Source organism: Oncorhynchus keta, chromosome 37 (genome assembly GCF_023373465.1).
Source record: "Oncorhynchus keta strain PuntledgeMale-10-30-2019 chromosome 37, Oket_V2, whole genome shotgun sequence".
NCBI classification, from domain to species: domain Eukaryota; kingdom Metazoa; phylum Chordata; class Actinopteri; order Salmoniformes; family Salmonidae; genus Oncorhynchus; species Oncorhynchus keta.
In genome coordinates, this window is record NC_068457.1 from 6,955,936 (window position 1) to 6,983,891 (window position 27,956).

Genomic DNA, 27,956 nt, shown 5'->3' on the forward strand with positions numbered 1-27,956 from the left:
TCCGATTTTGATTAAAACATTTAAGTATTTACTTTTTTGATGGAGCTGGTCTGGAGTGTATTTGGGTATGCTTTCATTCTATTAATAATCCTTTGAAATGTTTGTGTGCACATGTGAGAATAATATATTTTGTGTGTTGTAGGAAAACTGCTGAACATCCATCCATCCCTGCTGCCCTCATTCAAGGGGGTGAATGCCCAGAAGCAGGCTCTGCAGGCGGGGGCACGGGTCTCTGGCTGCACTGTCCACTTTGTGGCTGTAAGTACTCTACTCAGAACAGATCCCGCCTCAGCTCACCAATACTAACCATAACCAGATGTTGGTATAAAATCAGCTCGGATCTGATCTTAAAGCCAAACTTATCCTGTGTTTCCTGGTCTACTGCAGAACATTTGAAAAATGGATGCACATTTTAGTTTTGTTATCCATATCTTGATATTGAAAAGGCTTCCAGAAACCCCTAGGGCTAAGCACAAGCTCCAAACAGATTTCTCTGATACATTAGGTGGAATTATAGCCACATTGCCTACACCTATCTAGTCCTTTCAGATACACACGTGCCTAGGGTTAGGGGTTGTTCCGGGACAGGACCCTAGACTTAGACGACTTATCTTTCCCATTATGGTGTTTGAGGTCATCTACTACTGAAAGGGTGCATACCTGGGTATAAAGCCAATGTTAGCGATTTACTGACACCTGCAGTTATGGAATGTTTTATCACAAGTATAATTCATTGGCTGATACCTCATGATGGATGGAATTATGTGTTCCTTCCTTTCTTAACCTATAGGAAATCCCACCCAGTTGACTACTTCAAAATGGTGATTCCCTGCTAAAACAGGCTTTTGGGCACAGAGTTGTCTATGGAGAGGACCTAAATATTTCCCTGCTTTCTCAATTTCCTTTTGTCCACAGGAAGAGGTTGATGCCGGGGCCATCATTGCTCAGGAGGCAGTGCCGGTGTTGATGAATGATACTGAGGAGAGTCTATCAGATCGCATCCGGGAGGCAGAGCACCGGGCCTTCCCTGCCGCCCTGGAGCTGGTGGCCGGGGGCGGCGTGAGGCTGGGGGATGACGGACGCATCATCTGGAACCCCAACGCACAGGGCTAAACCTCGACACAATACCACCACACCTGCCCCAACACACCCTGGCCCCCATCCCCAAAATACCTTAACCCCCTACCTCAGAATACATTGGGGCCCCACCTAAAAGCAGTGGCTCTACTGACCTGCATAGTAAATGGATTGCCTTAGTGTAAGCAATGTCTCCCATGACCATACCTCCCTCATCTCGGGTAGCTACAAACTGGTTTCTTCCAGATACATTCCTTGTGCCATTGCTACAATGTCAAAATAACTAAGTAATTCCCCTTGTGCACATTCCATGGGTACTATTATGTAAGAGTATTACAGTAGTACTTGCCCTATAATTTTAGGTATATCCTCAACATTGCATGACCAGTCATAGCAAGTCGTAGTATGATTATCACGAAGTGGGTCACGGTTGTTCTCTGCATATACTTTAACACAAAACTGTTATTTCGTGCCTGTCCTTACATTAAACTTGTGCTGTTGAACAACTGTTTATTTTGTGTATCGGCAAACCAGAAAGACATGTAATGAAAGGCTTCTGACAGTCTTCCCTGCAAATCAAAATCGGTTATGTGACAGGTGTACGAAGCGTTCCAACATAAAATATTTCAAATTTACTGAATCATTTAATGTTCGTATTTAGGTTGCACACAACATTCCCTTGTTTACAACTGAAAACAACAAATGACCTTTCTCTAGCTCTGTTGTACTTTACCTGCACTCTCCTCCTTGGTGTAGGCTTTTGTTAGAAGGATTTTCCACCCACTTATACTGGTCATTTACTTTCAAATTTATAAAGGAGGTAAGTGTACACTTCAGGAGAAAGGATGCAGACCTGGGCCACATTCAGCTAGTGCATCCCTTGACGTAATCTCTGATTAAAAATGACTGGAAAGATGAAAGCTGGTGAAACACTTATTACGTTAAGGCATGCCCTTGATTCCTCTCATCTCCTCCAAGCACAATGGATCAAAGAAGCTCCGTCCAATGCGTTTTTAGGAGGCGAGGGCTGATGACAAACCGGGATAATTGAGAATGAACCCTGGAAATGTTGCTCAGTTGAGGTTTCATTATTCTTTTGAGGGGATTCGATTAATGCCCCGGGTGAACCTGGTTAGCGGTGATTGAAGTCGGCTCAAAACAAAAGTGATTTACACACCCCTTCAAATAAGGTGATTCTGCTATTTCAGCCACACCCGTTGCTGAAGGCTGTATAAAATCAAGTATACAGCCATGCAATCTCAACTAGACAAACATTGGCCTTAATGATAAGCTCTGACTTACAACACGGCACTGTCTTAGGATGCCACCTTTCCAACGAGTCAGTTTGTAACATTTCTGCCCGGCTAGAGTCAAATCACATTTATTTATATAGCCCTTCGTACATCAGCTGATATCTCAAAGTGCTGTACAGAAACCCAGCAAAAAAAAACAAACAGCAAGCAATGCAGGTGTAGAAGCACGGTGGCTAGGAAACTCTCTAGAAAGGCGAGGAACCAGGCTATGTGGGCTGGCCAGTCCTCTTCTGGCTGTGCGGGGTGGAGATTAACAGAACATGGCCAAGATGTTCAAATGTTCATAAATGACCAGCATGGTCCAATAATAAGGCAGAACAGTTGAAACTGGAGCAGCAGCACGGCCAGGTGGACTGGGGACAGCAAGGAGTCATGTCAGGTAGTCCTGAGGCATGGTCCTAGGGCTCAGGTCCTCCAAAACAGAGAATTAGAGAGAGAACACTTAAATTCACACAGGACACCGAATAGGACAGGAGAAGTACTCCAGATATAACATGTCTCATTGAAGATCTAGATAACATTTCTGTACTCTAGACTAAAACCTAATTATGATGGGTACAATATTACGTATTGGATCTTTTAAAAAATACAACTTTTACATTACCCTGCAGTTTACATATAAAATGGGCTGATGGTGAAGTAGACATACCCAGTATTCATATCACAAAAAATATAAATAAGCTCCCCACGATGAATTTTAATAGGAAACTTGTAAAATTAGATGACATCCTACAACCATGAAGAGGTAAATACCTGTCTATGGAAAAATTTCCCAGATTAACATCCTTAGTCATATCCCAGTTTACTCACTTATGGCGCTGCCTACTTCTGATGGTTCGTTTTTCAAATCACATGCGGCAAAAATGTTGCTTTATCTGGGATGCTAAACCAGAATCCATATAATGAATATGAATTGGATGGGTTGAGAAGATTTAAACATAAAAGCACTAAACCTCTAAAAGCTTCACTCATTCAAGGTTTTATTTGTACCCTAAATGGTTCAAGTAGATTACTAAGAAAAGCTCATCCATTGTTTAAAAATGGCCTTATTGCCATGTCTCATCTTCAATTAATTGAAAATTATACTTTTTTTCAAACAAGCATTGCAGAGCTGACTTCAATTTCATCCCACTTAAAAGATGGAACAAATATTATGGCTGAACTCAAATGTGCTGGTTGATAAAATACCTGTATTTATGGGAAAGATGGTTGAAAGGGGTATTTTGTTCTTAAATGATCATGTAAATTGGAATGGTGGAGTTATCAGAATTGTATGGGAAGGTCTGCTCAATCCAAGACTATAACCAATTGATTACAGCATTACCCCAAAAATGGTGGCAGGTGGCAGCGGGAGGAGGTAGGGAACTGGTCTGTCTGCCCAATATAAAGGATCTGGCAGAGGAATAAAAATAGCATAAATAGGAAAGTATATGTTTCATTTGAGGACCAGGATGCTGACAACTGCCAAATAGTTGGAAAGAGATTTGTGATGTACTGATTCCATGGTGCAGGGCATATGAGTTGATATCTAAAACAACGCAAGATTCAAGACTTTGTGCTTTTCAGCAAAAATTATTATATAGAGTTCTTGTGGCATAAAATCATCGACGCTCTGCAGATTTTGTTTTGAGGATACAGAATCAATAGACTATTTTGGTATTGCCCTCAGGTAGCCTGTTTCTGGTCTTCGGTCCAGAAATAGCAGAAAATGCATAGCATTGATCTAAAATTGACCCTAGAAATAGTACTGTTAGATCTGGAGAGACAGGGTCAGTCAATTACTAATACTCTTAGTAACAATATTTATCTTCAACTCGCAATCTGTGGATTCTATTCAATTAGATATGTTTAATGTACAATTTCAATCTAACAGAATAGTTGAAAGATGTGGGTGGCCAGCAGAGATCAATGGGATGGGTTGGAATGTGGAATTGGAGGCAAGTGGGAGTGGAGTTGCTGTATGGGAGATAAATGTTTTTTTTTTTAAAGTCTAAACATAAAAGTACATTTTACTGACACTGAGGGGCAGTGTTTTTACAGCTAATGCCGGTTTGCCTGAGGCTGAGTCCGTGCACTCATTCAAATAAACACACACATGTAATAGTGCCAGACATGCACACAAACATATAGTTAGCATTGCTGTTATGATTTTCGTTGTCCTTGATGTCCTTTGTTTATAATGTATATGTTTGTTTTGCTGTTTTCTCCTGTCTTTTCCTTTTTTCTCTAGTTCATGATGGTTGATGCATTGGGGGGGGTTCTTGGGGGAATGGAATTCATTTTATTTTTCTTCTTGGGGAGGGGGCGGTCTTGAATGGTTGAGGGTCAGCTATTGGGGAACTGTGGAGGGTTCGTTCAGGTTAAAGTTTTTTGGCCTGCTGGTAGATCTGTCAATGTGCCCTTGAGCAAGGCATTGACCCTGGATGCTTCTGTGTGTCGCTCTGAATGGGAATCTGTTGGATGACTGGTATGAAATGATTTGTCAAGATCGGTGTGGAAGAACTTGACTGGCTTGCACAGAGCCCTGACCTCAAAGCCATCGAACACCTTAGGGATGAATTGGAACACCGACTGCGGTTCAGGCCTAATTGCCCAACATCAGTGCCCGACCTCACTAATGCTCGTGGCTAAATGAGACTGCAGCAATGTTCCAACATCTAGTGGAAATCCTTCCCAGAAGAGTGGAGGCTGTTATAGCAGCAAAGGGGGGGGGCATCTCCATATTAATGCCTATGATTTTGGAGTGAGATGTTCAACGAGCACGTGGAGTAGGATTCTGCGTTTTGCTTTATACACCTTCCCAATGAAAACTAGTTTGAAAACTCATTACACGCAACCCGCAAGGTCCCCAGTTCAACTCCTGGTTGCGACCTTTTTGTTTTCCAACCTTCCAAACGAATTACATCTAATCACGTTCTAATTGACTGAGCAGCTTTAATAATGTGCAGCATTGACATTGGTGCCCCCCCCTGTTGCCACTGTGGACTATTCCCTATCCCAGTGCCTAGGCCACGTTTGAATGTTGTTGGTGCCCTTTATCAAAATAAAGGTAACCTTCAATGTTACTGTCGACTAAAGGCAATTACTCCAACGTTCGTAGAGATCGCATTCACTATAAACCCTGCCATAAACTGAGTTGTTCACATCTATTTTAAACAACTTTTTACTTTCATATCCACAAAACTGCAGTTGGAGTGGCCTAAGGTGGCGTAGCAGTCTTAACCAGAGACTGAAGAAAGAGGAAGCAAGACACCCCACTTTTTTTTTAAATTGAAGTGAAATTAAGCAGACCAGATCCAGATGCTACTGCATTGTCTATGGGAGAGCCACACTTAAGTGGACGGGAACACTTTTCTCCGAATGGTAAGCAGCCTGAGTGAACAATCTTTGGTCTAAACTGCTGGCTCCGTTGCAGCATGTGTTTGAATCCATTGCTATTTCAGCAGAACTCATTCACCCGTCTCCCCTCCATCCAAAAAAGCAGAAAATACCAAATTATACCTTTAAAACTGCAGTTGGCATCCCAGGTAGGATTGTGGAAACCACAATGTTGCAATAAACTAAAGGCTTGTTTCAATCCGCAGCGCTGAATATGAAATTTAAAGGCAATGTTCCCATGTACGCGGGACTGAATCCACTCACAGTAAACGCTGCATGTTGCCTCAATCGGAAATTATCTCTACATTTGAACTGCGGTATATCGCAGATCTTAAGCGTCATGGATTGAATCGAGCCGTAAGTAGAAATGAGTCCAAAGACAATCTTTGGGTCAGTCACTTGCTGACCACACCGCTTGCGTTCCAAAATAAATGTACACGTTAATCAATCATTTCATCCAAACTGTTCCACAAGTGTCTGCGCAGCTAGGTGCTAAAATAACTATAATAACTATTTTTGACACGTGACGCGCTGCAAGTCCCGCCTCTTCCATCTCATTGGTTTTTAGGAGCATATACCCATGTGGGTGAGTGAAAGCTGAACTGAGCTCCACACTCCAGTCGGTGGTGGTAATGCACCTTAAAGTTGGTGGCCAACCACCATATAAAGTCCACAGAAGACTGAAGGAGGAGAGATTACTTAACTAACTAGGTTTCCCCTTTTATCTGGATTAATAGTGTAGAGAACACACAATTGTGTGTGACTCAATGGGTCAGAATTCTACTGAGATCCAGGGGGGAAAAAGGGCCGTGTGCTTTTCAGGTAAAATAACAACCCAATGTTTAATTTCATCCCAGACAAATCAGCTAGCAATAGCATGGTAGCTAAATGTCCATGAATGTTTCGACCTGTCCCCAAATTAATATAGTTGGTTCAGAGTTCGTTTAGATATTTTTAACCTGCGTCTCCTTATGGGGTCTGGTGTGGATGAATAAAATCAACATGCGTGTGCCCGGTCTAGTCTGCATGTCAATTCTACCTATACAACATGTCTTCAATACTGACACTGACTGGATCCTCTCCCAATACAAACCAGTTCAAGGAGACTTGAACACTCATTAGCATGGACAACCTGTTAGCCTTTGTATAGTGCATTGGGTTAAAGTCTTGAGACATGGTCACTTATTTGACCAATGCTCCCATGAACCCACAGTGGCTTTCGCTCAATTTATGTTAAAGTTCAGGTGATCACTCATGGTTGTTGAGATGAAGCTGAAACCGCTGTGGTCGGAGCAGCAGGTTCATGGTCTCCTCTGTGGGACAGGGAGGATCACGTTGTTCTGTGGAAGCGCAGAACAGACAGGCTCTCTGGCCCAGTTCGTCTTGACAGACAAGGCGCTCCTTGCAGACCAAACTTCCTCAGCAGAATGGTGATCTCCTCTGGTGGAAGAAAGAGGTTACAGTAGGGTAGTGTTCATTAGGTATCAAATGGAAGGAAATGAACTGAATCAGGGAGGAACTGTCTTTTTTGTTGTTGCAAAGACCAGGGTTGTGGTAATTAAATGTTAATGATCCCACCTACATACTTCAGTCAGTGTCGCTCACTCATTCTGCACAAATGGCAAAACATTCCAAGGAGTGGTATTCTAACCCTGGACCTAAACAAGCTATACAGGGTAGACTGCTCTTTTCACAAAGATAGTAAAAAATGCATCAGTGCCAAATAACATCAGGCCGTATGTAATTTATCAATGTAGACTGAGTAAATATAAACCAAGAAGTCAAAAGAGAATGGAAGTGGGAGGCTCACCTGGATTGTTCTCTGCCACAGTGACCAGGTAAAACAACCCCTGATTGGACAGTAGCTTTGGAAGCAGCGGGAAGAACCTGTCCATCACCTCTCGGCCCCACCTCCCACCAGCCCAGGCTGCCTCGATGCCATGGCTACCCACCTGACAAAAAATTACATGCACACCATAAAACACAATTCCGTCACTGTGGTATGGAGAACAACCAAACACTAGTTTAGTTTTCTACCTCTTCTGATGGTGTGACGACATAAGGAGGGTTGAATAAAAGAACGTCCACTTTTCCACACAACCTTGGCAAGAGAGAGTCCACCTAAAACGGAGAAGGACAGATGTAAAGTTGGGGTAAACGAATGGAGAGGAAGTGTGTGGGTCTTTCTCATCAGACCCGTGTGTGCCTGGATCAAATGTTTAAGATTGAGAGTGCATCGGTCTGCGGGACCCCAAACTGTTCCAAATGTAGCATGCATCGGTCAGAATATCGATTCAAGCGGTATGAATCGCAGGTTAACTCGTTTCTTTGCTCATATTACTTTATTTTTACCTCCTGAAAACACCTCTTGTCCTCTCCTTCAGTGTGGAACAAAGCATGTAACTGTGGGAACAGTTATTGATCCTCAAGTCATTTTTGCATGGCGAACAACAGGCAATAAGAGAAGCCTATTCAAACTGAACATTGTGTGCTACTTCTTTTCATTGTTCAGGTCCACCATCAGCAATAGTTTATAGATAGTTTTGCTTTTAACAATCAGTGTACAGTCCAGACCACTTTCCCTTTGCCACATTTTGTTACATTACAACATTATTCAAAAATGGATGAAATAAAATATGTTTTCATCAATCTACACACAATACCCCATAATGACAAAGGGAAAAACAGGTTTAGACATTTTTGCTAATTTGTAACATACCTTAGTTTCATAAGTATTCAGACCCTTTGCTATGAGACTCAACATCGTCAGCAGCAGTAGGCTCAGGGCCTAAAATATACATGTTGGTCCATCAGCAACTGTGACAGTCACTCTCAGATTTTTTTTTACCAACCAAAATAAAGTACAAATTTGCAGACAAATTACACTGATGAGCCTGCTTTGTAATGTTTCTAAAAAACAAATGTTTTACTAGTAAGAAGTAATGTGGTATATTGTTTAATTTCATTGCATTTTTTGTGACCCGAGTCTTTAAACCAAAACATCACAGATGAGACTAATTTCCACCTGCCCCATTAAGGAATATGTGGTCACTGTGGTTAAATGACTAGAGTCATGTCTGTGCCCGTGAGATTGAGTCTGACTTGTAGGAACATTGTCTTCCCTTCCCTAGCAGTTGAAACAAAAACAGAAAAAGCTAACCTTGCCCCCCCTATGTCTGACATGTGGGGTGGTAGATGTCCAGTTTCCCTTATGGCTCAGCTCAGGCACCGACATCATAGATGAAGAGGTCCAACTCAGTGGAAAATCTGTCTCCCTCCAGCAGGTGGTGTTTTTTCGTTGTTTCACCCACCATGCACAGAGTTTTTGTATGGGGGTCAATGAGTGTCATATTTGGTCAACCCAAAAATATATGGCTTATTTTGATCGAATCGAAGTTTCGCAATGCTTAAGTTGTTACGAATGTATTGATAATAAGTAGGTCGCGTGAAATCCTGGAAACTTTGAGAAAGAATACTTTTTAGAACACTTTATATCGGAGTTGTCTGAAGATGGCTATGCATATTCATGACATGAATTCATAGCATCTCTCTCTCCATTGAATACAGATGGTTGACTTCAACAACCCTCATCGAATATTCAAAAACTGATTACAATAAGGAGATGCATCCACCAATCCAAAGAAAGGATAGGCGGGAGCTAGACAGCCCGCCATGCCGCTTTGAGGACAACGACTCCCATTGTTAGGGTGAATGGATTCAAACCAAATCGCTTCAAACCAAAACATATCATTCCTGTATCTAGCAACGTGTCGAAAAATCTTGAAAGAGAAAGATGCACATCCCTCGTGTGTGTGTCTCACCAAGTCAGTGATGATAGGCTGCAGACTAACGGCGTTACAGCGAGACGTCTCCAGAGTGCATTGGGCTGCTTCGGGGTTCACGTCGGTACAACTGGGGAGGACACACACACACACAACAAGTCAAACACATCCGTTAAAACACACATACGAGTCACAAGCCCTCTAGACAGTTATTTTTACAAAACGTCCTAAACACAGATATAGGCATGTTACTAAAGCACATCCTAACAAACACAGACAGTCAGTCTCTCTCTCACACACACCCCTACTCACAGGTATAGAGCTGTAGGTCCGATCACGGATGCCAGAAAGGCGGACACCACCCCAGAGCCACTGCCCACCTCTAGACACACAGAGGGGCTGGAGAAGAGGGTCAAAGGTCAGTAACTGTATTGTTGACCAGTAGCAGGTATCAGGGTGGTGTTCATTAGGGCACACAACAGAAAACCTTTAAAGAAGTTTGGCAACAGAAAGCAAAAATTCTTATTGGACCAGTCCAGAGAGCTCCTCTCTTTTCAGTCTGTTTTCTTCTGTTTGGTGCCTAATGAACACAACCACGGGTCATTTTCACTAGATACCAAACGGATCAAAACGGGACGGGACTACCTGAACTACCTGTCCAATAAGAAACTCTCGTTTTTGTTGCAAAATGTTTTGCTATGTAAGCAATAATGAACACAACCCAGGTATTGTGACAAGCTGCTCACCTCATTTTCTTCAGTCTGTCAGCATCCTGCTCAAGGGCATCTATCAAGAGGAAGGAGTCCTCGGCTGGCTCGTACACGTCAGTGAAAGGCCCGCGGCCCGCATGGGAGTACAACGGGGTGGGAAAGGACATCTGGCCCACTGACTTACACACACAGGATGTCAGGCAGGGGGCAGCGATGTGCTCGACTAGAAGCTGTACAGAGATGGACACAAAACTATTAGGTAAGTGCTTGTCATCCTAAGGTTGATACAAAGTGCTGGAACTCTAGACAGGATAGACTTCAGACAATGGGTAGAGGTCAAGGTGTTATTGGACGGTCATAGGAATAAATAACAACTGCACTAAATGAACCCAAACAGCGCCTTTGGTGGCCATAATTCTGAGACCACTGGCCATTGGCATAAATGTTTTTTAGGGAACACACCAATGACTGGGTTCAACAGAAGTTTGTAAAATTTCATGAAGCTGTTAAAAAGTCACAACAGTATTTTCACATATGTTCGACATTTTAACAAGCAGTGTTTTTAACTGCACCAAACGCCTGCAGCCATGTGAAAGTGTGGAACAACAAAAGGATTAGGCTAAGAAAAGTACATTTTCTGGGTGCCATTTACGATGCCTGATGACCATTATACACTCATAAACAACTTTCAATTTCATAAACTGCAAAGCACGATGCTGTGGTTCATAGACCTATTTAAGTAGCTGTGGGGCATAACCTACACTGAACAAAAATATAAACAACACGCAACAATTTAATTACATTTTTCCCATAGGGATGAAGAACCCAGAAGTAATTAGGACTACAAGCTGGTGAGCTCTATACCACAAATAGAACAATGAGACGACATATTTCACCGCTTGGCGTTTCCACTCACTACCATCGATTAAACATTTGATCTCAATACAGTTCTGTCCCCAAAACTAAAATATGCTATGAACAGAGTGGACTAAGTTTTGTAAACGTTATACCTTTGTAAACGTTTTAAAATCGCGTTATTTAAAAGGAGCGCAAAGGCGAATTGTGTTATTGCACACATGCACTTCACATAGTAGGTGTTCTCTAACGGAAAAATGCGCCTATAGGAGCCTACTCCAGTTCAGCCCACTGACTCATTTATTCCCATTGGAAACAAGTTGGGGTATGTCTTGGTTAAATTATTTAAAACATGTCTATACCGATGGTATTGGTGCGTTCAAGACAACTCGGAAAAATACGATATACAATTATGACTCAGTAATCTTCAGGTCGGAAAGTCGGCCGTTCAAAAGGTTTTCCCCACTTGTCTCTCGTTTTTTTCCGATTTCCCAGTTGTCTTGAACGCTCGGAAGTCGGAGATTTCATAGTTGTTTTGAACGCAGCATTAGTCGGTGTAGACTAATTTGATGATGAGAGCTTAATTACCCGTTAGCTAGCTAGGTTGCGAGAATGCGTTTCAAAGATATTGCATTATCACTATGTAATGCATGTACATGCCAAATTTACCGACACTAAGTGACAATGTTAGATCAAATGTTTATTGCAAGTTACATTTACCTGAAGCTTTTGGTATGATACGTTTGTTTGAAGCCGATGAAGAGGCGCACGTGTAACTAAGTAGATGTTTTTCCTGGTTCCGGTTGGTGCAGTGCATTGTGGGAATTGTAGTTCTGATTAGCACACCGTTGCAACAATAATGATGGGAGATTCAGAATGGTCGTGGCATTGGAGTTCGATGCGCCAAGAGTCTGTGTTATTAGTACATAAAAACGTTGTGCTAATTTGTACATATAGTGCATCATTAATGAGAGACTGGGTTGATGGGAGATTTTTTAAAATAAGTGAAGTGTAAGATTAGAATGAGTCAACTAACAGTACTGATGGACATCAGCAGAAGCCTCAAGTCTGCGTGTATATATCAAGTCTGCGTGTCATATGGCCATTATGTTTTATGTGGGTTGGTTAACAACCAAAAAGACTGGTAATATTAATGCATCCAGAGTGTTGGGTTTACACGCCATAACCAGACATGAAGGCACCAGGCGGGTTGTGGGATCATCCTTGTTAACACTGTGTCCTGCTGCTGCATACCACATGACACCCTATTCTACTCATACAGTAGGCCCTGCTCAAAAGTAGTGCACTAAAGGGAATAGGGTGACATTTGGGACAGAGTGAACCGGTGAATCAGTGAACCAGAAAATTCTGAAAAGAGACTACTTCCAAGCATTCCCCTTTCTATATGAATGAAATAGGCCTATCCCAGTAAGCAAAATTACATTGAAAATATGTCTTTTAGACGTCTTTTCCAGACATTGACATCAGGTGCATTTCCAGAAGTTGAAAATATGTCATTTACAGACTTTGAAAATACATCTATAGACACATTTTAACTGCACATATGTGTCGACATTAAGTCACAATAATACTTTTTCAAGCCTCTTATAGGAAGGAGGAAACTGAAGATTGAACACGGATATTTATTATTGCTCCCATCTGTCACATGTACTTATATTAACCTTTTCAAAAGCTTTGAAACAGGCCACAATGATGTTCAAAGTAAGCCAGTTTATAGAATAAAGCAACAGACCACTTCAACTACAATATAATTCTCAGTAACGGTTACATCTTTTTGTTTTCTTTCTATGGCTGTGATATGCTGTTGTTGATCTACCCGAGTTTGAATGCACTGACGGTAAGTTACGTCTGCTGAATAACCAAAAAGTACATGTAAAAACCAAACACTTGCAAATATAAATGCACCTGATGTCAATGGTGGAAATTATTCTGATAAGCTCCTCCCCACAAACAAGGACAAATTTGGTCAGTGGGGATCAGATCTAAATCTGAACTAATCATGGATGTCTAGTCTATGTTTCATAAGTTTTGACATCACATTATGGTACAGTAGAGCACAGTACAGGACAGTAGAGTTTAATACAGTAGACTACAGTACAGTTTAGTTCAGTAGAGTAGGGTACATTAGAGTGAAGTGGGTTACTTTTCTTTACTGTACTGTACTTTAATATACTCTACTTTACTGTACTGTATACTGTAATGTACTGCACTCTGCTCTGCTCTACTGTACTGTGCTGTGAAACATAGATGTCTATGACTGGTTCAGATTTGGTTCAGTCTGGACCAAATCTGAACCAATTATAGACGTCTATGTTTGGGCTAAATCAAGTCCGTCCGGATGTCTATCAGCAAGTGTGGCTTGCTGATGCTGAGCCTTTTCAACGGTAACACCCTGGACCAGAGCTAGTATATAGAGCTAGAACACTCAGCCATATTGCCTCAGAACATTAAATGTGCTGTTTAACTCGTTAACGATCTCCTTCCCTCTGAATTACAGACACAACGGGGACCAATAAAAACAGGGCTGTAAAAACATGTAATTTTTGCAAGTGGTGAGTGATAAATCAAACTTGTTTTTAATCTCAAAGAGAGCCATGGATTAATAGGGGCCCAAAACACACCAAATGGAGGCTGCGTGTTGAAGGCATGGCATAGATGGGCCGAACACGAATAACAGACTGCAGGCCTATGCTCAGATGTTCTTCTCAGATGTGGCCACGAGGGCGCTAGTGTTAGGATTGGGTGGCTCTATAGGCCCTTTTCATACATTTCTGTGTACCATGAGCTGTTCAATGAAAAGTGATAATGTGCCTGGCTTGAGTTGAGCCCACCTGGTCGTGTCACTAATCCTGCTCAACCTATGCCCATGGCCCTCCCTATCTGTGACCTCTGACCTCCTGGAAACTGCCTGTAACTCTTACCTGGATTTGCGTAACCCTCCTGTTGCTGCCTCCCCATACCTTCAGGCAGGATGTTACTCTCTACAAGGGGAATCCTAACTTTCACGAAAGCTACATTTCCACTGAGTCAAGGAATTATAACTTCCAATAAGAAGCATTTTTACTTAGTCATATATTGATATCAATGGGGATGTTACTCTCTACATGGCAAAACCTAACTTTCACTTAAGATACATTTTCACTTAGTCATGTATTCAAATCAAATCCAATCTTATTTGTCACATACACGTGTTAAGCAGATGTTATTCCGGGTGTAGCGAAATGCTTGTGCTTCTAGTTCTGACAGTGCAACAATATCTAACAGGTAATATCTAACAATTTCACAACAAATACCTAATACACACAAATCTAAGTAAAGGAATGGAATTCTGAATATATAAATATATGACCGAGCAATGTCAGAGTGGAATAGACTGAGATACAGTAGATAGTACAGAATACAGTACATACAAATGAGATGAGTAATGCAAGATATGTAAACAATATTAAAGTGACTAGTGTTCCATTTATTAAAGTCACCAATGATTTCAAGTCTGTATGTAGGCTGCAGCCTCTCTCTGCTAGTGATGGCATTTAACAGTCCTTGAAATAGAAGCTGTTTTTCATTCTCTCAGTCTCAGCTTTGATGCACCTGTACTGACCTTGATTTCTGGATGATAGCGGGGTAAACAGGCAGTGGCTTGGGTGGTTGTTACCCTTGATGATCTTTTTGGCCTTCCTGTGACATCGAGTGCTGTAGGTGTCCTGGGGGGCAGGTCGTTTGCCCCCGGTGATGCGTTGTGCAGACCGCACCACCCACTGGAGAGCCCTGCGGTTGTTGGCGGTGCAGTTGCTGTACAAGGCAGTTGCTGTACAAGGCGGTGATACAGCCTGACAGGATGCTCTCAATTGTGCATATATAAAAGTTTGTGAGGGTTTTAGGTGACAAGCCTTCTTCACCACTCTGTCTGTGTGGGTTGACCATTTCACTTTGTCGGTGATGTGTACGCTGAGGAACTTTCCACCTTCTCCATTGGTGTCCCGTCGATGTGGATTGGGGGGGGGGTGGTGCTCCCTCTGCTGTTTCCTGAAGTCCACGATCATCTCCTTTGTTTTGTTGATCATGAGTGAGAGGTTATTTTCCTGACACCACACTCACCTCCTCCCTGTAGGCTGTCTCATCATTGTTGGTAGTCAAGCCTACTACTGTGGTGTCGTCTGCAAACTTGACGATTGAGTTGGAGGCGTGCATGGCCACGGAGTCATGGGTGAACAGGAAGTACAGGAGGGGGCTGAGCATGCACCCTTGTGTGGCCCCAGTGTTGATGATCAGTGAAGTGGAGGTGTTTCCTACCTTCACCACATGGGCACGACCCGTCAAGAAGTCCAGGACCCAATTGCACAGGGCAGGGTTCAGACTAGAGTTTGACCGATTAATCGGAATGGCCGATTTCAAGTTTTCATAACAATCGGAAATCAGTATTTTGGGTATTTTTATTTTATTATTATTATTTTTTTTACACCTTTATTTAATCTTTATTTAACTAGGCAAGTCAGTTAAGAACACATTATTATTTTCAATGACGGCCTAGGAACGCTGGGTTAACTGCCTCGTTCAGGGGCAGGACGACGGATTTTCACTGTGTCAGCTCAGGGGATCCAATCTTGCAACCTTACAGTTAACTAGTCCAACGCTATAACCACCTGCCTCTCGTTGCACTCCTGTTACTGCCTGTTACGCTAATGCAGTAAGCCAAGGTAAGTTGCTAGCTAGCATTAAACTTATCTTACAAAAACAATCCATAAATCAATCATAATAACTGGTTAACTACACATGGTTGATGATAGTACTAGTTTATCTAGCGTGTCCTGCGTTGCATATAATCTGATTGAGCATACAAGCATACAAGCATACAGGTATCTGACTGAGCGGTGGTAGGCAGCAGCAGGCTCATAAGCATTCATTCAAGCAGCACGTTCCTGTGTTTTGCCAGCAGCTCTTCGTTGTGCGTCAAGCATTGCGCTGTTTATGACTTCAAGCCTATCAACTCCCGAGATGAGGCCTGTGTAACCGATGTGAAAGGGCTAGTTACTTGGAGTGGTTGTTCCCCTTGCTCTGCATGGGTAACGCTGCTTCGAGGGTGGCTGTTGTTGTGTTCCTGGTTCGAGCCCAGGGAGGAGCGAGGAGCGAGGAGAGTGACGGAAGCTATACTGTTACACTGGCAATACTAAAGTGAATATAAGAACATCCAATAGTTAAAGGTTAATGAAATACAAATGGTATAGAGAGAATAGTCCTATAATTCCTATAATAACTACAACCTAAAACGTCTTACCTGGGAAAATTGAAGACTCATGTTAATTAAAAGGAACCACCAGCTTTCATATGTTCTCATGTTCTGAGCAAGGAACTTAAACATTAGCTTTCTTACATGGCACATATTGCACTTTTACTTTCTTCTCCAACACTTTGTTTTTGCATTATTTAAACCAAATTGAACATGTTAACATGTCATTATTTATTTGAGGCTAAATTGATTTTATTGATATATTATGTTTAGTTAAAATAAGTGTTCATTCAGTATTGTTGTAATTATCACGATTACAAATAAATGTACAAAAATCGTCTGATTAATCGGTATCTCCCTTTTTTTTTGGTCCTCCAATAATCGGTATCGGTATCGGCGTTGAAAAAAATCATAATCAGTCGATCTCTAATTCAGACCTTGGGCCTTGAGCTTAATGATGAGCTTGGAGGGTACTATGGTGTTGAATGCTTAGCTATCGTCAATGAACAGCATTCTTATATAGGTATTCCTTTTGTCCAGATGAGATAGGGCAGTGTGATGACGATTGAATCATCTGTGGACCTATTGGGGAGGTAAGCATATTGGAGTGGATCTAGGGTGACAGGTAAGGTGGAGGTGATAGGATTCTTGACTAGTTTCTCAAAGCACTTCATGATGACAGAAGTGAGTGCTACGGGTCCATCTTCATTTAGTTCTGTTACCTTTGCATTCTTGGGAACAGGGACAATGGTGGCCATCTTGAAGCATGTGGGGACAGCAGACTGGGAGAAGGAGAGATTGAATATGTCCATAAACACACCAGCCAGCTGGTCTGCGCTTCCTCAGAGGATGCGTTTCGGGATGCCGTTTGGGCCGGCAGCCTTAAGAGGGTTAACACGTTCAAATGCCTCAGAACACGCGCAGACTTGGGAGACTTAATGGTTCAGAATGCAAAGTTAGGAAGTAAGCATTTTCCACAATATGAAGACTCTATATACACAATATTTTAATCTGCCATGCCTTTATGGGCAACTAAATATGTAGTGAATGTCTGAGGATGGTGTTTCTTGAACTTCCTCAAAAAGTGTTATTTTAGCATCCATTGCCACTGGAGGGCAGCATGGATCTTTATAACAAACGAACACAGACTGACCCAGAAATGGATTGTGTGTGTGTGTGAACAAAGAAAAACAAGATTGTGTTTACTTTTTTTCGCTCTTCTCTGTTTTGCAAGGATTGGAAGAGGACAAGTAGTGCTTACCCAATAAGCATTTGCCATCATTTTAGTTCCATATTTTGTTTTTGTTTTTGGTATGGTCCGGACTGGCCTTGATTTCAAAATCCACTGACATAGATTTTTGTTCCAGTCCAAACCAAATCTGAACCAATCTTATACATCCAATGACGTCCGGTTCGAACTGTACAGTTGAAGTTGTAAGTTTACATACGCCTTAGCCACAATTTAGCCACCACTTTATTTTAAGAATGTGAAATGTCAAAATAATAGTAGTGAGGATGATTTAATTCAGCTTTCCCAGTGGGTCAGAAGTTAACATACACTCAATTAGTATTTGGTAGCATTGCCTTTAAATTGTTTACCTTGGGTCAAACGTTTCAGGTAGCCTTCCACAAGCTTCCCACAATAAGTTGGGTGAATTGTGGCCCATTCCTCCTGATAGAGCTGGTGTAACTGAGTCAGGTTTGTAAGCCTCCTTGCTCGCACACGTTTTTTCAGTTCTGCCCACAAATTTTCTATGGGATTGAGGTCAGGGCTTTGTGATGGCCACTCCAATTCCTTGACTTTGTTGTCCTTAAGCCATTTTGCCACAACTTTGGAAGTATGCTTGGGGTTATTGTCCATTTGGAAGACCCATTTGCGACCAAGCTTTAACTTCCTGACTGATGTCTTGAGATTTTGCTTCAATATAGCCACATAAATTTCCATCCTCATGATGCCATCTATTTTGTGAAGTGCACCAGTCCCTCTTGCAGCAAAGCAGCCCCACAACATGATGCTGCCAAACCCCCGTGCTTCATGGTTGGGATGGTGTTCTTCGGCTTGTAAGCGTCCCCCTTTTTCCTCCAAACATAACGATGGTTATTATGGCCAAACAGTTCTAATTTTCTGTCATCAGACCAGAGGACATTTCTCCCAAAAGTACAATCTTTGTCCCCATTGCAGTTGCAAACTGTAGTCTTGCTTTTTTATGGCGGTTTTGTAGCAGTGGCTTCTTCCTTGCTGAGCGGCCTTTCAGGTTATGTCGATATAGGAGAGTAAAAAGGTTATTCCATCAAACCTCAAATTATTAGAATAGTACACAACACAGAACAATCAAGAGGTCAGTGGACCAAACCCGCGAAGAGAAATATTCCAAGTTCAGACAGAAGTGGGTCGTCAGATCGCTATGATTGCCAGGAACTTTACTTTTAGTGTCTATTTTTAATTGCTGCGCTACTGGTGCTGCCTGTTGACGTTAGGTAGGCAGCTACAGTAGCTGAATGATGTTAACCTCTTCAGGTTTTGTTTAAATGTATTTTATTTCATCTGGGTGCTTGCGTCACCTACTAACACCCTGGTACTACCCGTAGCTCCCATTCTCCTCAGTCCGAGAAAACACTGAGAGAAAGGGATGTGTTGCAGATTACTCCTTTTGTAGAAGTCCATAATGTGAAATAAATAAAACATCCCGAGATTAATGTTGTTGTATTTTGGTCCTGTCAACACTGAAAGCACCTAGGAATATGTTGGGGATGTGAGACAGGATATGAGTTTTACCTTTCTTCATGCTCCTGTCCTGTCTTTTCATAATACTATTCTAGGTATGGTTCTATTGTCTAGTAATTAAGATTATACATTCTTTGTATTAAGGACTGGTTATTATTTTATACTATACATTAATGGCTTTATGTATGAATGTGATTGTGTGAGTCCGAGAAAACCCTGAGAGAGAACGAACAACTTTTCAGATGGTGCATTGGAAACTGATGTGTTCCTGTCCTGTCTTTTCACAATACATTTGCAGATCGACATAAAAGACAAAAAGAGCCGTGGTGTCGCTCTTCATTTCTTGGTTCTCCTGTGGTAAAGACCGCTACATCGATATAGGACTCGTTTTACTGTGGATGTAGATGTGTTTGTACCTGTTTCCTCCAGCATCTCACAAGGTCATTTGCTGTTGTTCTGGGATTGATTTGCACTTTTTTGAACCAAAGTACGTTCATCTTTAGGAGACAGAACGCATCTCCTTCCTGAGCTGTATGACGGCTACGTGGTCCCATGGTGTTTATACTTGCATACTATTGTTTGTACAGATGAATGTGGTACCTTCAGGTGTTTGGAAAGTGCTCCCAAGGATGAACCAAACTTGTGGTCTACAATTTTTTGTTCAGAGGTCTTGGCTGATTTCTTTAGATGTTCCCATGATGTCAAGCAAAGAGGCACTGAGTTTGAAGGTAGGTCTTGAAATACATCCACAGGTACACCTCCAATGGACTCAAATTATGTCAATTAGCCTTTCAGAAACTACTAAAGCCATGACATCATTTTCTGGAATTTCCCAAGCTGTTTAAAGGCACAGTCATCTTAGTGTATGTAAACTTCTGACCCACTGGAATTGTGATACAGTGAATTACGAAATAAAATAGTGAAATAATCTGTCAGTAAACAATTGTTGTAAAAATTAATTTTGTCATGCATAAAGTAGATGTCCTAACCGACTTTACAAAACTATAGTTTGTTAACAAGAAATGTGTGGAGTGGTTGAAAAATGAGTTTTAATGACTCCAACCTATGTGTATGTAAACTTCCGACTTCAACTGTATTTGGCCCAAACATACTGCAGATGTTCAGATTTGGTCCGAACTGACCTTGATTTAGCTTAAACATAGACGTCTATAATTGGTTCAGAACCAATCATAAACATCCATCGCTGTGTCTGCACTTGACACTTACATTCAACTTCTTCTATTACAGTACAAAGATTGCATTGAAAAGACAGGTCTAGATACACAAAAGTCGAAATGTGGTCGGATTTTGTTCAGATCTGGCTGGCCACTTCAGGAGGTGGTCAGTGACACATTGTGTGCTGATTTCACATACAGTGGGCTGCATCATCAGCACTCTGCCCACAAGTCTCCAGAAAACGTGTGTTTTGGGAGCGAAAGGCATCTTTTTTTCCCTTAAACATTGGAGGAAATACGTTCCTAGTGTTTGAGGAATGTGTTTGCTGGCTTCATAAATGCTAGCTGGCTAGCTTATTAGGAACAAAATGTTTGGCTAGAGTTATGCTAACCTGTTTGCAATCCCTTTCACTTTGCTAGCTAGCTTGCGGGCTAGTTAGAGGTTAACCGGCTATTTAGCTACGGTAGCTACTGCCATCAAGTTGTTGTTGTGATATTATCAGTAAAAGGCACATGACAGCCTGCTTGGAGTTTGCCAAAAGGCACCTAAAGGACTCTCATACCATGAAAAATAAGATTCTCTGGTCTGAGGAAACCAAGATTGAACTCTTTGGCCTGAATGCCAAGCGTCACATTTGGACAAAACCTGGCACCATCCCAAATACTTATGTAAATTTAATATTTCTGTTTTTCATTTTTAAAACATTTGCAAGAAATACTTCAAACCTGTTTTTGCTTTACCATTATCAGGTATTGTGTGTAGATTAATGAGGGGGGAAAAACAATTTAATCTATTTTAGAAAAAGGCTGTAACGTCAAGGGTTCTGAATACTTTCCGACTGCACTGTTGCCTAGACGTCTTTCATTCTTTCAGATTTGGATCTGTTCCGGACCGACCACATTTCTATTTGTTTGGGGGCATAGCTTATTAGAATAATACCCAGCATGTTTTGCAAGTGTTTCATTTTAATGTCATTAACCTTACTGGTTATTATCCGTTGCCGAATCCAATGTTAGAAAGGTGGGCCTCTTCAATAACAACGTTGAAACTAGCTTCTTGATAGGAACCATAGCTATGTAGGATTCATCCCACTTTATCTCAGGATAACACTCAAATCTGACCTCATGGCTTTCTGCCAACCCTCCTGTTCCATCACAAGGTGAACGTGTGTGTGGGGGCAGACATCTTAGAAAACTCCCTACAACTCGGAGCACCGATTTAGTGTTTGCTCATCATTCCTGAAGATCTAATTCTCTCTGGGTATTAATACTGGCTTCGTTGGGTGTATTTTGATAATCACTGAATTCCCCAGTACAAACTCTCTACAGGTGCATACCAAGTATAAATCAAGAGGTGAGTGTCAAGGGAGCTTACACAGTATAGCACAAATCACAACCAATTGGTCTTTAACTTTTACTCCATACATTTCCTGTTAGACTATATCTAAGTATAGCCTGGTATGGATGAATCATTAGGGGGGAATTTGGTATCAGTACAAAAATCGAATGTTTTTAAAACTGACATAGCATAGGAGATACCTTATCAGTGACCATAGAAGGCATGTCTGAAAAGGGGAGACGAGGACTGACATATACCATACTGACCCTTTATGCATGTGTGCATTCAGTGTCTATGACAGCACATCACAAACTCCCTCTCCTATAGTGGATGGGTCAGCTGTGAGGATCTCAGTTAGTTAGAAGATGTACAAGTAATAAAGGCTTATTATTGCATCAAATATCACCTATCCTCACATGCATTGGCTATGTTGAAAATAATGTTGTGTTATTTCTCTGTCATTTCTGTGTCACGATTTGGCCAAACTGCTGTAATCCTTGCTTCGTCATGCCAGCAATGCTAGGGAAATTTAATTGACTTTAAAGACAACAGAACTGGAGCCGCCTATGCAGTGCTCCCTCTAGCACTAAAGCTAATGGGTACAAAACCAACTCTGTATGCTCAGATCTTTGAGACTTTGATTCCCCTCCAGCTCTCCCTCAGAAGTCTGACTGACAACTTTATGAGCGAGGATTAGCCCAGCTTAGGCAACTGGCAGTATTGTTCTCCTTCATCCCTCAGCCAAAGCGTCAAGAGGCTATCGCTAGCTTTGTTGTTGGCTAATACAGTGCAGCATGTTCGGACTGACTGCATAATGTTCAGTTACTCACTTTTCAGTTACCCAGTTACCCACTCTTCTCACGTGACTCAAGTTGTATTTCATGGGGCGACTATTGTTAACCAACCAGTATTAAAATATTTCAAAGGATTTATTTTCTTCAGTGAAACACCACAGTGTAACTGAGGATGTATTGTAACATTTGGTACAGAGGAGTAAAATGGTAGTTTTATATTGAAGATTTATTGGATCAATCGATGGTCATTATAAGGGGCGTCGGGCACCCCAAAATTCTGAGGAGTCACAAAGTAAATGAGGATAGCTTGGGGTGGTTGGAGAATTCTGTATTTTTCAAAAAACCCAAAACAGCTTTTTCCTGCAATCTAGAGCAGTACAGTATGCTTAATTCCATGTAAAAACATGCCTATTTTTCTGCATATCTATGGATACATCTTCAGCTGTCTGTATCCTTCGGACAGATGATTCTTATTTTTTACCTTTTCACACCTGAGTTTCAAATATCTCTAACGGTTGCCCCAGTATGAGTTTTTTTTAATGCGTGTTATGTCAGAACACACTCAGTGTTCCAAAATGTGATTGTTACGCAACAAGACAGTTAACCCATGCTGCCCTCAAACCAAGGCACGCTGCCTGCTAGTTATCTAAAGGCTATGTTTCAAATGGTCAATTTCAAATGATTTTCTAACAACAGTTTGAATTGAGGTGTGTTCCGCCTCCTCAACTTGTTAGGGATCGGACCATTTAAAAAAAAAACGTTTTGCCTAAAATGACACCCAAATCTAACAGCCTGAAGCTCAGGACCATGTGCTCTAAACGAGGAACTAGGCATAAAACCTTTTCTATAAAATGTGTTTTGCTGTTTCCCATTTTCCCTATATATACTGAAGAAAAATATAAACACAACATGCAGCAATTTCATTGATTTTACAGTACAACTGAGTTACAGTCTGTTCACAACGTTGACATCAGCAAACCGCTCGCTCAATGGTGCATTATTGTGGTTGTGAAGCCGTTTGCACCTATTGCCAAATTCTCTAAAACGAAGTAGAGAAATTAACATTCAATTATCTGGAAACAGCTCTGGTGGACATTCCTGAAGTCAGTATGCCAACTGCACGCTCCGTCAACTTGACTTGGCATTGTGTTATGTGACAGAACTGCAAATTATAGTCTTCTATTGTCCCCAGTAAGGTGTGCCTGTGTAATGAACATTATTTTTAATCAGCTACTTGATATGCCACACCTGTCAGGGGGATGGATTATCTTGGATAAATGCTCACTAAAAGGGATGTTGTCACTGGTGTAGAGAGGAGTAGGCAGGAGGCAGTCGAGGGTTTAGAACTACTACATTTATTTAAGCACAATAGAACAAAGCGGGACGAAACCCAACCCCTGTTGTGCTCAAAATATATATTCGTTGCCAGACCACTGGCTCCAGGTCATCTATAAATCTATGCTAGGTAAAGCTCCACCTTATCTCAGCTCACTGGTCAATAAAGCAACACCCACCCGTAGCACGCTCTCCAGCAGGTATATCTCACTGGTCATCCCCAAAGCCAACACCTCCTTTGGCCGCCTTTCCTTCCAGTTCTCTGCTGCCAATGACTGAAACGAATTGCAAAAATCGCTGAAGCTGGAGATTTATATTTCCCTCACTAACTTTAAACATCAGCTATCTGAGCAGGTAACCGATCGCTGCATCTGTAAATAGCCCACCCAATATACCTACCTCATCCCCATACTGTTTTTATGTACTTTTCTGCTCTTTTGCACACCCGAATTTCTACTTGCACATCACCATCTGCTCAAATTGTAATTACTTCACTTCACAGCCTATTTATTGCCTTACCTCCTCACGCCACTTGCACACATTGTATATAGACTTTATTTTTGTTTCTTTGGTGTTATTGACTGGATGCTTGTTTATTCCATGTGTAACTCTGTGTTGTTGTTTTGTGTCGCACTGCTTTTTTCTCTTGGCCAGGCCGCAGTTGTAAATGAGAACTTGTTCTCAACTAGTTTACCTGGTTATATAAAGGAAAAATATATATACAGTGGGGCAAAAAGGATTTAGTCAGCCACCAATTGTGCAAGTTCTCCCACTTAAAAAGATGAGACAGGCATGTAATTCTCATCATAGGTACACTTCAACTATGACAGACAAAATGAGAAAAAAAATCCAGAAAATCACATTGTAGGATTTTTTATGAATTTATTTGCTAATTATGGTGGAAAATAAGTATTTGGTCACCTACAAACAAGCAAGATTTCTGTCTCTCACAGACCTGCAACTTCTTCTTTAAGAGGCTCCTCTGTCCTCCACTCATTACCTGTATTAATGGCACCTGTTTGAACTTGTTATCAGTATAAAAGACACCTGTCCACAACCTCAAACAGTTACACTCCAAACTCCACTATGGCCAAGACCAAAGAGCTGTCAAAGGACACCACAAACAAAATTGTAGACCTGCACCAGGCTGGGAAGACTGAATCTGCAATAGGTAAGCAGCTTGGTTTGAAAAAAATCAGATCAAATCAAATGTATTTATATAGCACTTCGTACATCAGCTGATATCTCAAAGTGCTGTACAGAAACCCAGCCTAAAACCTCAAACAGCAAGCAATGCAGGTGTAGAAGCACGGTGGCTAGGAAAACTCCCTAGAAAGGCCAAAACATAGGAAGAAACCTAGAGAGGAACCAGGATATGAGGGGTGGCCAATCCTCTTCTGGCTGTGCCGGGTGGAGTTTATAACAGAACATGGCCAAGATCCCCAAAAAAATCAACTGTGGGAGCAATTTTTAGGAAATGGAAGACATACAAGACCACTGATAATCTCCCTCGATCTGGGGCTCCACGCAAGATCTCACCCCGTGGGGTCAAAATGATCACAAGAACGGTGAGCAAAAATCCCAGAACCACACAGGGGACCTAGTGAATGACCTGCAGAGAGCTGGGACCAAAGTAGCAAAGCCTACCATCAGTAACACACTAAGCCGCCAGGGACTCAAATCCTGCAGTGCCAGACGTGTCCCCCTGCTTAAGCCAGTACATATCCAGGCCCATCTGAAGTTTGCTAGAGAGCATTTGGATGATCCAGAAGAAGATTGGGAGAATGTCATATGGTCAGATGAAACCAAAATAAAATTTTTTGGTACTAACTCAACTCGTCGTGTTTGGAGGACAAAGAATGCTGAGTTGCATCCAAAGAACACCATACCTACTGTGAAGCATGGGGGTGGAAAAATCATGCTTTGGGGCTGTTTTTCTGCAAAGGGACCAGGATGACTGATCCGTGTAAAGGAAAGAATGAATGGGGCAATGTATCGTGAGATTTTGAGTGAAAACCTACTTCCATCAGCAAGGGCATTTAAGATGAAACGTGGCTGGGTCTTTCAGCATGACAATGATCCCAAACACACTGCCCGGGCAATGAAGGAGTGGCTTCGTAAGAAGCATTTCAAGGTCCTGGAGTGGCCTTGCCAGTCTCCAGATCTTAACCCCATAGAAAATCTTTGGAGGGAGTTGAAAGTCCGTGTTGCCCAGCAACAGCCCCAAAACATCACTGCTCTAGAGGAGATCTGCATGGAGGAATGGGCCAAAATACCAGCAACGGTGTGTGAAAACCTTGTGAAGACTTACAGAAAACGTTTGACCTCTGTCATTGCCAACAATGGGTATATAACAAAGTATTGAGATAAACTTTTGTTATTGACCAAATACTTATTTTCCATCAGAATTTGCAAATAAATTCATTAAAAACCCTACAATGTGATTTTCTGGATTTTTTCCCCTAATTTTGTCTTTCATAGTTGAAGTGTACCTATGATGAAAATTACAGGCCTCTCTCATCTTTTTAAGTGGGAGAACTTGCACAATTGGTGGCTGACTAAATACTTTTTTGCCCCACTGTATATATATTCATAAACAAAAAGGCACAGGACAAACCCAAAGCGCAAAACATAAAGTACTCAATAAATAGTAGGAGAGATCACTCTAAGGAAAACAAGTAACATTTACAAAGACCGACAAAGACAAATGGCAGAGGGAGTATATATACAGTGATAGATTGGGGATTGGAACCAGGTGTGTGTAATGATGACGAGACAAGTCCGGGGTTGATGATGAGTAAAGGGCATTTTCCAGCAGTAGGTTTGGCAGCAGCTTGAAGGCCTGACACTGAGCTGGACAAGAGGGGGAGCCAAAGCGAAGGCTGGTGAGACAGTGACAGTTGTCCCCCCGACCTTGGGGACAACCCCAGAGACACGGTGCAGGCCAGTCGGTCGGTCATGACGCCGCCTGTGGGTGTCCCGAATGAGAGAACGATCCAGGACATCCTGCACAGGAACCCAGCACCGCTTTTCGGGCTCAGCTTCCGGCAGGGCAGGTGGAGGGACAAGTCCTTCCTAGAAAGCCAGACCCTGTCACCGGAGTGAAATACCGGAGCCACACCGAGGTGACGATTGGCCTGCGCCTTCTGCCGGAGGACGACACGCTGGAGACGGTGTTCCATACCTTCTCGGTACCAATCATTAGGAAAGTACTTAGCACTGTGCATCTGTTCGATCACAGTGGGTATGAGAAGCAGGGGATAACTGAATTTAACAGTAGCCTTATTCAGTGTCCGGTAATCGATACAGGGGCGGAGACCACCCTCCTCTTCTTCATGAAAAAGAAGCTGGAGGCGGCTGGAGAGGTGGACGGACGGATTAATCTCTGGGCCAGCGCCCCCTGGACGTAGGCCTCCTTGGCTTAGATCTCTGCATGAGAGAAGGTAGATGTGCCCCGCAGGAGGATAGAACCAGACAGTAGGTCGATGAGAAGGCGATGAGGGGGCAAGCACGTGGCACGAGTCTGCCTGAAAAATCCACCTGTAGGTGCCGGTACTCTTCCGGGATGGGGATATGGGTGGCCTGCTCCGGACTTTCCACGGAGGTGGCACCGATCTGACACAGAGACACCTCCCCTGACAATCCTGCGTCAAAACCAACCCAACAACATCCTCTCTGTCCATAATATACTGGGGTTATGCAACTGTAGCCAGAGGAAACCTAGAACTACGTGGTGTGCAGGAGAGTCTAAGATGAGGAAAGGGATGTGTTCATGGTGGTTGTGAGTAACTGTGAGGAAAATGAGAATCGTGGTCTGGCGCACCAGTCCTGTTCCTAGGGGACGGTTGGCTAGGGCAAGGACTGGGATAGGGAGTTGTAAAGGGGCTAGAGGAATGCATAATGATAAGGCCACTGACCGGTCTAGGAAATTGGCTGCAGCATCTGAGTCCACTGGGTCAGGACTCAGTGGTGGGCCAGGATAGTCAGGGAAGGTCACAGGGAGGAGGACAGACTGGGTGGACAGAGAGGAGCAAGGAACTTCCACGCCTACCTGGGAAGGTGCAGGAGCGCTCCTCTGCCTGTTGCTTCCTGGTTCTCCTTCTGGGACAGGTGTCCCTGGGATTGTCCGACTCCCCGCAGTAGGAGCAGAGACCCTGTTGACGGCGGCGTTGACATTCCTCTGGGTGAGGTGCGTCGTGCCCACCTCCATGGGCTCAGTCTCCCT

General features: G+C 42.4%; 2 protein-coding genes across 5 annotated transcripts in view; one reads left to right on the forward strand and one right to left on the reverse strand.

The window, feature by feature from the left end:
• Window positions 1-1,622, forward strand: part of gart (phosphoribosylglycinamide formyltransferase) — a 29,161-nt gene extending 27,539 nt beyond the window's left edge. For 2 of the 4 annotated variants that reach the window (XM_052498979.1, XM_052498981.1), the window contains exons 20-21: window positions 143-258; window positions 916-1,622. In XM_052498979.1, the coding sequence (XP_052354939.1) occupies window positions 143-258; window positions 916-1,113 (314 nt within the window). In that variant the 3' untranslated portion in view covers window positions 1,114-1,622. The remainder of the gene's footprint in view (window positions 1-142; window positions 259-915) is intronic. The other 2 variants (XM_052498980.1, XM_035754923.2) reach the window with 1 other exon arrangement.
• Window positions 1,623-2,442: 820 nt separating this feature from the next.
• On the reverse strand, window positions 2,443-27,956 carry n6amt1 (N-6 adenine-specific DNA methyltransferase 1). Its single transcript, XM_052498982.1, has 7 exons — window positions 27,783-27,956; window positions 10,297-10,490; window positions 9,863-9,949; window positions 9,590-9,680; window positions 7,806-7,889; window positions 7,579-7,720; window positions 2,443-7,208 (listed from the first exon to the last, which is right to left on the reverse strand). Exons 1-7 carry the CDS (start codon window positions 27,939-27,941, stop codon window positions 7,099-7,101), a joined length of 867 nt encoding a protein of 288 aa, XP_052354942.1. The 5' UTR covers window positions 27,942-27,956; the 3' UTR covers window positions 2,443-7,098.